This window comes from Acartia tonsa, chromosome 8 (assembly GCF_053477335.1).
Source record: "Acartia tonsa isolate MP-2025a chromosome 8, ASM5347733v1, whole genome shotgun sequence".
In the NCBI taxonomy this organism is placed as follows: domain Eukaryota; kingdom Metazoa; phylum Arthropoda; class Copepoda; order Calanoida; family Acartiidae; genus Acartia; species Acartia tonsa.
Window position 1 is genome coordinate 49,385,045 of NC_137267.1, and position 11,569 is coordinate 49,396,613.

Here is an 11,569-nt window from a genome sequence, read left to right on the forward strand (position 1 = left end):
ATATCCTCTAGTAGTACATCCTAATATGAAATACAGGTGTTCAAGTCACTTTCAGATTCCAGGTTAAAAACAAAGGTTGTTAAATAAAAGGTGAAGGAAGCGAAAATTGAATTAGACTTATAAAAGGTCGGAAATTCATTATCAAACAGTTGACTTGCACAAAAAAATTTAGCCCTCTAGCTCTAATAGGAAGTGAGATAATATGGGGGGCGTTGAACGCCCCCCCCCCCCCCCCCGACCGATTAAGGTGCGGCAAGGGGCCCGACTGTAAAGGGTTAAGGAAACATATTTTCTAGGAGGTTATCGAGATCTTAAGCTACAGGCACGCAGACATACAAAAAAAATTTACTTTCTGTAAGGATAAGAACCTAAAAATTAATCTAAACATTGTTTTAACAAGAATAAAATTTTTATAATTTGCGCAGTAACAAACCTTATTTAAAAGTAACAGGATCTATGTGTGTGTGTGTGTCTGTCTGTACCAAATAATCTCGCTTACCGCTGAACCGATATGGCTCTTCTTTATAATAAAGCTTCTCATAGGTCCATAGAAAAAATTGCCTCCACAAAAAAAATATTTATTTTCAAACTAAAAAAAATGAGGAGTCGTCGACTTCCCCCTTTTTGTTGTTACTGCGATAATTATGGGTATTTTATGTTCTTGTTTTTGAAGTTTACAACATTTTTTCATAATTTTACAAAAAAAATCCTCCAATCAATTTTGAAAATCCTCCAAAGTTGGAAGTATTAATGTTACAAAATGGCTGACAACAAAGAAACGGTCGATGCTGAAAAAGAATCTGAAAATTCTGTGGATAAAAAACGCCATTCCTGTCTGGATGCCTTGAAATACTTCCTAAGACACAACACCTTGCTGTTTTGGTCAATCTTCATGCTGTTTTTATCGATAGTTATCGGAACCTTTGCCATTTTGATAACGCAAACGATACAAGTAGGAAAAGAAGCCTTTTATGCGATGACCACTGATCCTTTTGGGCCAAATAATTTTATGTATGAAGAAGACTTTACCAATAACTTAATTTTTATTGATGTTATACTCTACTCCTCTTTGGTGACAGGTATTAATATTTAATTTCTAACCAAGTATTTTTTTTTAAATTAGGGTCGCTACGTCTGTACGTCCGTAAAGGACAGTTCTGTCCTTCAATCAATTAATGTCTTATCATTTAAAACTTAGCATAATGATTCCTAAAACAGATTGGTATAAAGTTTAATCTAATTTATTGTACTTATATACATAGGCGTCCAAGGGGGGGGGTAATGGGCCATTTGGCACCCCCAAACGATTTTGGGGGTGCCGTAGGCACCCCCAAAATTTTGTGAACAATACCCCCCCCAAAAAAAAATTACCCCTACCTTGGGGGTGCCGTAGGCACCCCCAACGATTTTGGGGGGGGTATTTACCCCCCCCAAACGATTTTGGGGGGGGTAATTACCCCCCCCAAAATAAATGTTCTTTAAAAAAAAAATTTTGTGGGGGGTATTTACCCCCCCCAAATTGAATGTTCTTAAAAAAAAAATTTTACTGTCCAACCAGTTAAAACAGTTCTTAACCATGATAACAAAAAATTTAATAGTTTGATCATGTTTTATTTGCTTGGGCCTTTATAAAGGCTAAAACCATCCCGGGGATCTATGATGTAATTGTAAAGCACTGAAGATTCCATAAAATAGATACCTAACTAAATTAAATATTTCATTAAATAATGAAAAAGAATTTCTATAGGCGATTTCTTTTGGGAGGATGTCAGGGTGTCTCAAAACTAGTTATAAAACTTACCAGGACCTATAAGACGCTTCACTTTAAAGTAAAATCATATTGGTTCATTGGTTAGTGAGTTAATTATTGTATTTTTATGTTCTAAAGAATGAGATACTACTATATATTTGAATAGTAGTGGCGCCCTTAGCATGTAAGAACTCGTGTTTTCTAAAGGGTAAAAAGGGAGGAGAAAAATAGCCTAAAACCACTCAAAGGATTGACCTATAATAGTGTGGAACCATCATGGGATCTATGTGAAGCTTTCCTAAAAAGGAGAACTCAGTATTAAAAGTAATGAAATCTGAAGCTATAGTCAAATAAACCTTACTTACTACTTTATGTTATAAGATAGTACTTATTAACTTAATAGATTAGGTAGGTGCTTTTTTTACATAATTAAATTACCCCCCCCAAAAATTTTACCCCCGGGGTAAATTAGTTTGGGGGGGGTAATTACCCCCCCCCCAACAGATTTGGGGGGAGTATTTACCCCCCCCCAACAGACTTTAGGGGGGGTAATTACCCCCCCCAATCAAATTTTACCCCCGGGGTAAAAATTTTGGGGGGGGTAAAAAAAAATTTCGGCGCGCTTCGCGCGCCATTTTACCCCCCCCAAACACGAATTACCCCCCCCCCTAAAATTTTTTACCCCCCCCAAAAAAAAAAGCTTGGACGCCCCTGCTTATATACGAAATTTTGAAATCTATAATATTATAAGCGAAGCATCTCTAAAATCAAGTCTAAAATCTAATGTCCTTATTTAGCATCTTGTACTAAAGTATTTTGTATGGAATTATGAAACATTTTTGTTCAAACTTCTAAATAATATTAAATAATAAATGCGTCAGTTACTGTTAGCCTGTCTGACAGTCTGGTCTATTGAGCCTTGCTTCAATGGAAAATTTTCGTCCATGTTTTTAATGAAAATAAAAAAAGTATTCAAAGAGTTAAAGGACATTGTGCTGTTTTTTACACTAGTCCCCAAAGTTTTATAATAACGTTTTCTTAATCGCTGGCTATTATTGAATCTTGATTGGTTGGTTCATTAATTTAAGTGTCTAAAAGTTTAAACCACTAATTGTAATCTACAGAAGAGGGTGTGGCCATTGTCTTATCCCCTTATATCCCTGAAACTATTAAACATTTCTTGATATATTTTTCAGGAATCATATTGTTTGTATATACCTTCATCTCCTTGCTAAACATTAGCATCCTTGCCTCCCTGATATATGGTCTGTATCCGTGGTATGCAGCCAACTGGAACTGTACCAGACGTCATGGTGACCAGCTACTCATCAACAGCGGCATCAGGACCCTGGCCCCTGACAAACAGCTGGAATACATGAATGACAAGCAGTTGAATGATGTCTCAAGATATTACAACCAGTTCCATTTGTTGCATCCTTTAACTAAGGCTAAATGAAACTGCTAAATGTCTTTTTAGGTCCTAGTAAAAACGCAGGAGTCCCAAACGTCGTAGTTGACAAACGTCGGAGCGGACACTTAACCTAACCTAACCTATTTTAGACCATCTTTTAGGTTTTTTAAATTCTTTACACCTGCAGGGGGGTTATTTGTACATTAACCTAACCTAATCTATATAGAAATACTTAATTAAATTAATATTTTAACACTTCTGCTTTTGTCCACTCCGACGTTTGGGACTCCTATATTGTTATTAGTAAGCTATAAAATAATTTTAATGTGTTTTACAAAACCAAAGTTTTCATTAAATATGAATTATTGCAACTTTAAAATCTGTAATAAATTTTGAATTTTAGGTTATCTATAATACAAAGTAGAATGATGTCTGTCCGTCCGTCTGTCTGTCTGTCTGTCCGTCCCTCAAGATCTCGGTAACCACTGAACCGATTGGATTCTACTCTTCAGGGAATATACCTACTAAGGCTAAATGAAACTGCTAAATGTCTTTTTATATGTAAGCTGTAAAATGTAAATTTCATTGTGTTTTATATAAAACCAAATTTTTCATTAAATACTAATTTTTGCACCTTTTTTCACAAATGTGTCAAAACTAAACCCCCCCACGCTTCTTGTAAAACTTGTATCAATGTTACGGTCTTAATCAACATTGCCTGCTTATTCCAACGTTTTTTGACAGGGGAAAATTGTTGTCAATTAGATTGCAAATATGGACCTCTTTTTTGGTCAGTCCATTGATCCAGCAAATAGGGAGGGGATATGGAAAATGTGCTAGTATCACTTTGTTAAAGTAAATTAAATTTAAAAGCTGGTGCAACATCCAAGGAATAATATATGTACGTATATACTAGCGGCTTTGCTCCAAGAGGTTTAATCAACCTATTTTTGTGTTATTTAGATTTATTAAGAAAAAGTAAAAACAAAATTTTTTTGGGGGGGGGGATTTTTAATTTAAAACCATCCCAGTAGGTATTTTCTTTGAAGAGTAGAGCCCAATCGGTTCAGTTGTTACTGAGATCTTAAGCTTCAGACAGACAAACAGGCGAACAGACAGACAGACATCGTACTACTTTGTATTATAAATGTATGATGCATAAATGCTGCGCTTTTGTGTTTTGTTATACAATCGTAAAAGACGACATCCTGTATATTTGTGATGGAATAAAAAAAATGCGTCATAAAAATAATTTTTCAGTGCAAATCAATTGCGTGTTTTAGATTCTACAACTCTGATATTTTCGTCGCATTTCATTTGGGTTTTCGCCAATGCGCATGGATCTTAAGGGATAAGACAATTGGTTATAAATTAATATTCACACCCAAAAAGATAAAAGTTATTCAATATTCATATTATAGATAGCTTTCTGCGGATATTAAAATAAAAATTATAAGAAATAGAAGCAATTTTAATCTGAAGAAGAGTTATATTTTTTTTTATAATCATTAGGGATATGCATCAATTTATCGTCTATTGTATTATACCTAGCTAACAACATTTTTATCATTCTTGTTTGTCACTAGATATAATGCTATCAGGGATCTAGAGGGATAAGTCAATGGCCGATAAACTGATGTTCATTCCCAATGATTTTACACAAAATTAACCTTTTTTAGATTATAATTAGTTGTTGAAATGTTTAAACACTCAATTTTATTAACCATCCAACGAAATTTACTAAATCCCCCAAAGTTGTTCAGCCAACGAATAATAAAACATTATTATACGACTTTGGGGACTAGCCCCTTCTCCCCTAACTCCTTGCATGTAATGCAATAAACTTTTAATCAAAATTTGTTTTCTATTCTTTTTAACTATCCGATCTGCAAAACGTTTGGATCTACTGCAGTTCACGGTAAAATATTGCTGGTAACGAATATTGCTAAAAAAATATGAATTTTAAAGGCAGCTAGCTGCCAAACGGCTGAAAGTACAGATCATACCCGCACACCATTTTAAGCGGCATAAGAAGGCCTACAAATAATCTGGAATAGCCAAGATCCAATGATGCACAGGGAAAGCTTCACTGAAGAAAAACCGCGTAAAATAGGTCTTTTTCGCGCATTTCTCTGCACTGCGAGATAATTATGCATTATTGATTTATGGCTATTCCAGATTATTTGTAGGCCTTCTTATGCCGCTTAAAACAGTGTGCGAGCATGATCTGTACGTATAGCCGTTTGGCAGCTAGCAGCCTTAAAAATTCATAAATTTTTAGCAATATTCGTTACCAGCAATATTTTACCGTGAACTGCAGTATATCCAAACGTTTTGATAATTTTTTTATCCCAGATTATGGATATATGGATCATAATGACATATCGATAATATGTCAGCTGTGAGCACTTTTTTTTGTGACATATAACTTGACAGGTAGTTGTCTAGTCTAACCAGTATAATCATACTTATCCAAGACTAAATATTCAAAATCAAGGCTAGGCAATCGCGTCTCAGGGAAATCAACATTTTACCATTTTAAAAGTCATCTAGAAGTCTCAACATGACCCAACTATTAAAAAAACAAGGATGACAACATCCATAAAAGCAAAGAACTAAAACGGTAGAACAAACGGACATTAACACTTAGTGTCAGAACTGAATAATCAGAATATAAATGTATAAGAGTCGAAGCAAAATTGTAAGTAAATTTGTTTAAAAAAACTGCTTGATACAGGATAATGTATATGGACATATTTACATTTTTAGGACTTGATTATAGAGTTGCTTTGCTTATAACATTATACTTTATTGTCCCAGGAATCAGTATACCAAAAATCAGATTAATCGAATGATTAGATCACTTAAAAATTTGTTGTTAAAAAAGTAAAAAATCAACATGTTAAAAATGGACATATGGACATTCTTGTAAGATTATTAAGTTGCTACGCTTTCTAAATCGTACCTAACTACTAAAGGAATCGCATGCAAAGTTTGAAATCGATAGGACAACTCTAACATGCCTAAATTAACGAAAAAAGCTATCCGTTTGTGAACGACGGACGGACGGACCTACCCTAATTATAGAAAAGCTTCGCTTTTAAAAATTCTTAACATTCAAAGGGGTTTAAAATAATGGCTTTGTCGCGGCTAACGCGCGGCTGCCGAGCCCTGTTAAAAATAGTCAAAAGATACAGATCTATATAGTACGTGAATCAATATACAATATTTTGCCCTTTCAGAAGAAAATATTTGGTTTGATAAAAACTTTAATTCAAAATTGTTTCATATCGTTTTCGTTCAGAGATTGTATGTTTTGGAACATTTTTATACATTGCTGATAAGCATTACTATGAGGATCAAATAACTCATACAACGCTGTTCTAATAATGTTATAATCTTATAGGGTTTATAATTGTATAATACTTACACAAAAGTTCTACGGAACAGAAAATATGTTAGTTTATTAAATCAAACTTTTTTGTAATCAGTTAAAAAAAGAAATGTACAGTTAAATGCTTGTGAAGCACGTATGGACAACGCTCTATTGTTAATCATCCTCGCTCATGAAACAATGAAATTCAATGACTCATATTGTGCAAAATATCATGAAAGGTTTTGCAGTGAGAAATCAAGGTTAAGGCACACAACTAACGATTAATGTAATGCAAGCTGGTATATTTCAGTATGGCTTCAAAACCGATTTTATCCGCCAGATAAGAACCGGTTCTTAGCCATACTGCAAAATCATGAATAGCATTTGTATTAAAGCTAGTTTTCTACGAATACTTAAAAAAAAATCATAATATTAGTACCAGTTTTGTTAGCCCAAACCTCAGGCATTGTATGTCAATCCATGTTTTTTTTTGTTTCGCTAATTATGTATGTTGTCATCCTTATCTATAATACAAAGAAATTTAATGTCCGACTGTCTGTCTGTCTGTCTGAAGCTTAAGATCTCGGTAACCGCTGAACCAATTGGATTTTACTCTTCAGGGAATATACCTATTGGTCCTGAGGTGGTTTTAAGCTGTTTTCATGAGAGGTGAGACATCCCTAACCCCCCCTAAAAAAAAAACAAAAAAAACATCCCCCCCAATTTTTATAAAAAAAATTTCAGGTAGGTATTTTTTTTTTAGGTAAAAATTTGTTCAAATGCAACCTAGTTGATTTATAAATAAGCCATATCTTATTCCTGCAATAAAAATTGTGAACACCAAAGTTTGATATTTATCAAGTACAAAGTAAAAATTTGCATGAGATGATAAAAAAAACAAGGATGATAACATCCATAAAAGCTAAACTCTAAAGTGGTAGGACAAACGAAGATTAACACTTGTAGTAGAGTGTTAGATTTGAATAATCAAAATATAAATGTATAAAATCGAAACAAATTGAAAGTAAATTTGTTGAAAACTGTTTAAGTACAGGATATTGTTTTGGGACATACTAACATTTTTAGGATTTGATAATAGAGATGCTTCACTTATAACATTGTACTTTGTTGTCCAAGGTATCAGTATTCCAAAAATTAGACCAATGCATTGGGATAATTTTATCACATAAAAATTTGTTTGTTAAAAAAGTTAAAAATCAACATGCTTAAAATGGACGTACGGACATTCTGGTAACGATTATAGACTGGCTACGCCTTCTAAATCGTACCTAACTACTAAGTAAATAAGTAAGTTTAAATTAACGAAAAGGGCTAACTGTTTGTGACGTACGGACTGGCCTTAATTATAAAAAAGCTTCACTTTTAATAAAATATCAAGTAAATGGATATAGAATATATGTACGTGGATATCATGACAGGGGAAAATTTGTTGTCAATTTAGGTTGCTAACTTGGACATCATTTATTGATCTATTCGTTCATAAAGTAGGAAATGAGAATTAGTCCAACGGGGTGGATGGGGGGATAGTTATTTTTAGCCAGCTACAAGTTCCATTTTATTAGAGTACATGATAATCTTAAGATCCAAGTAATAATAAATCCATTATCCAAAATTATGTAAAAGTATAGAAAAGTACTTCTCAGAATGGTGTCGGATTTTATATAAAATAACTGGTATTTAAAATCTAGGAATTTTTTTAATTATGCAAGAATTTGGCGCTTTTAATAAACCCAGTTCAGATCCCCCCCCCCCCCCCCCCTTTTTATTTTTCAACAAAGTGCTGGATGCAGGGTTAGGGCACCGAACGTATAGGGTCCAAAGAATAATATGGCCAACCGCATATTTTAGGCATACGAAAAACTATATCCCCCTAATTTTAAATTTATTGCAAGCATAAATGTTGGTTATTAATGCTTTTTGTGAAAGAACCAAGAATAGAAATTCCAATAACCAATTAGAATTCATTAAAAGGGATAGTAAGTTTTTTATCTGAAGCTTAAGATTTCAATAACTACTGAAACAATTTACTTTTCCATTATAGGGAAAGTTAACAAGATCGAGTCTATGGACGATTTTTTAGCCAATTTATTTCGAGATTTAAGTTGTGAGTTTTTTTGCGTATATTTGGCCCCCCTACCGTTAGGGATGCTATTGCTAGTGTTGCAGCCACTGCACTAGTCAATTTAAATGGAGGAAGTATAAAACTATCGGGGACATCCAAGCTTTTTATTTTGATGTGGTTACATGAGGCATTTCATATGTTTGAGGGGGGTAATCTAATGTATTTTTAAAAGTGAAGCTTTTCTTTAATTAGGGTCGGTCCGTCCGTCCCTACGTCCGTAACGGATAGCTCTTTTAGTTAATTTAGGCATGTTAGAATTGTCGTATTGATTTCAAACTTTCAACATTTTAGGGGGAAAACACCCCTTTTACACCCACCCTTGGAGGTCTATTATCTTATCACAGAATTTTCTTTGAAAATTTGAAATTACAAAACTTGGCAAATATTAAAGTTATATCGACAATATCTATGTCATGGACAATATCTAGAGTGAGTCATATTTACACAACATGGCTAGCCAGGGATCTAAAGGGATGTGACAATGGCCGATAAATTGATGAACATACCCAGTTATGATACTTAAAATTACCATTTCTGTAAATTACAATTTGTGGTTGAAACGTTTGGACACTCAACTTAATAAATCAACTAATCAATATTCTAACAAAAGTCCCCAAAGTTGTTGGGCTAACGAATAAGAAAACGTTATTAAAAGACTTTGGGGACCAGTGAAATTGACAGCCCAATGTCCCCTCCCTTCCTGTAAAATGGCTGTAGTGGGACATCCATTCCTGATAAAAAAAATAGCAAACTTGGAAGCAGCTTATAGTACTGTCTCCCAAAAAAAAACTAAAAATTTAACGCGTGGCCGAACTATCCTGAATCACCTGATTGACGCCATATTAGTTTGGAAAATGACGTCAATTGGGATAGTCGACCAAACGTTGGAATATTTGTCACTTTTTTTGGGGACACTACAAAATGCTTTGCAAATTTTCGAAAGAAGTTGTATCAACTTTTTTGCTTTTTATTTAAGATAGCTAGCCGGTCCTTTCAGTAAGTAGTAGATGTAAAATTTTTCATAGAATTCAGATATGCAATCGGTTTTTTTTGTAGACCTCTTATTTTTTAAGTAATTTAAGTTTTTTAAAAGATAATTAAGTCGGTTTTAAGGTACTAAAACGCAACAAAATAAAAGAAGAAAATAGCCAGTATAAACAAAAATAGTAAGATCTTTAATTTGACACCTTACTTTTAAAATTCTGTTGAGTAATTGTTGAAAAAATCTATTTTTTTAACCTCGGTTTAATCAAAACATTAAACCTAAATATTTTCTCATACAGATATAAAAAATATGGGTTCATATATACCATTAGAATGAGAAAAATAATATGAATCCATTGTAAGCAAAATTGAAAAAGTTTAAAAAAATTGTAATAAAAAATAGAAAAAATAAAAAAGTTATTTTAAGAATTGTAACTACTAAACTAGCCAATCACAAATCGCAAAAATTGACGAATCAGGAAGCTTAATCTATAAAATTAACCTATAGAATTGCCAGAAAAAAAGGAGAACGTTCATACAATATATACAATAGATACTACAATAAATATAGTGATATTAAAGAACATGTAAAGAATGAAAAATTATGAACAAATATGCATCAGTCTGTTTATAAACTTCAAAACAATGCAGTTAAAAATACATTATTGTTTCTTGTGTTTAACAAATATCTGCTACATTGCATTGTCTTTTGTTTAGGTTTTTTTCAGGTTTGGTTTAAGCTAACCCTTTAAAGCCGAAAATTATGATTCTTAAAATAAACTTATTTTTTTATTATAGTTTTATAAAACTTTTTCAATTTTGCTTAGAATAGATTCGTAATATTTTTCTGATTCTAAAGGTATATATGAACCCATGTTTTTTATGTCTGTTTGAGAAAATATTTAGGTCTAAAGTTTTTATTAAACCGAGGTTAAAAAAATAGATTTTTTCAATAATTACTCAACAGAATTTTAAAAGTAAGGTGTCAAATTAAAGATCTTACTATTTTTGTTCATACTGGCCATTTTCTTCTTTTATTATGTTGCGTTTTAGTACCTTAAAACCGACTTAATTATTTTTTTTAAAAACTTAAATTACTTAAAAAATAAGAGGTCTACAAAAAAACCGATTGCATATCTGAATTCTATGAAAAATTTTACATCTACTACTTACTGAAAGGACCGGCTAGCTATCTTAAATAAAAAGCAAAAAAGTTGATACAACTTCTTTTCGAATTTTTGTGAAGCAATTCTGGTAAGGAGAACCCGATCGGTTTAGCGGTTAGTAAGATCCTTCGGTACAAACAAACAGATGGACATCCTGTTACTTTATTATAAGGATTACTATCTAAACTTCACAGTTACCAAAAGTTTTATAACCGCGTTATTTTATTCGTTTCCTTTCATTCAATGTTTTTTAGTTGGTTCAACAAATGGTTTGAAACTACAGAAGGGGTAATTAGGTTTATCATGTTTGGGGATGTACATCAATTTATCATCCATTGTCTAATCCCTTTAGATCCATGGACAAATGTGTACCTGGCTTTACTAACTTTTTAGCTTTTATTAAACTCGCGAAAGCGAAGGTACACCCATGGCTGACATAACTAAAGCTAATATCATTTTTTCCAAATATTGAGTTTTGCACTTTTAGGAGATATTAACAATTAACAGTGGGGTAAAATATGTTTTAATCACATTTTTGCAAGTAGTACATTGACAAAAATTACAACATCAATCTCTAGCGAAGCTCCTTAATTTTGATATTTTTGGATCTAATTGCAAGTTTAAAATTCAGCCTTATATCAAAAACAAAAATTGAGTAAACCAACTTTCTCAAATATATTTTTCTGAGACTTGACCTGTAGGATGAAATGACTAGTATGTAAATAGTATACATATACGT

General features: G+C 32.7%; 1 protein-coding gene across 1 annotated transcript; it reads left to right on the forward strand.

The window, feature by feature from the left end:
* Positions 1-740: 740 nt before the first annotated feature.
* On the forward strand, positions 741-3,332 carry LOC145325686 (uncharacterized). The gene is made up of 2 exons (XM_080168639.1): positions 741-1,079; positions 2,947-3,332. The coding sequence occupies exons 1-2, from the start codon at positions 761-763 to the stop codon at positions 3,204-3,206; spliced, it is 579 nt and encodes a 192-aa protein (XP_080024765.1). The 5' UTR covers positions 741-760; the 3' UTR covers positions 3,207-3,332.
* The last annotated feature ends 8,237 nt before the right edge of the window (positions 3,333-11,569 follow it).

Bases quoted from the DNA above. Each gene is read 5' to 3' on its own strand.
- LOC145325686 (XM_080168639.1), top strand. From the start codon at position 761: ATGGCTGACAACAAAGAAACGGTCGATGCTGAAAAAGAATCTGAAAAT. The intron at 1,080-2,946 runs GTATTAATATTT...TATATTTTTCAG, and splicing joins CTACTCCTCTTTGGTGACAG to GAATCATATTGTTTGTATAT.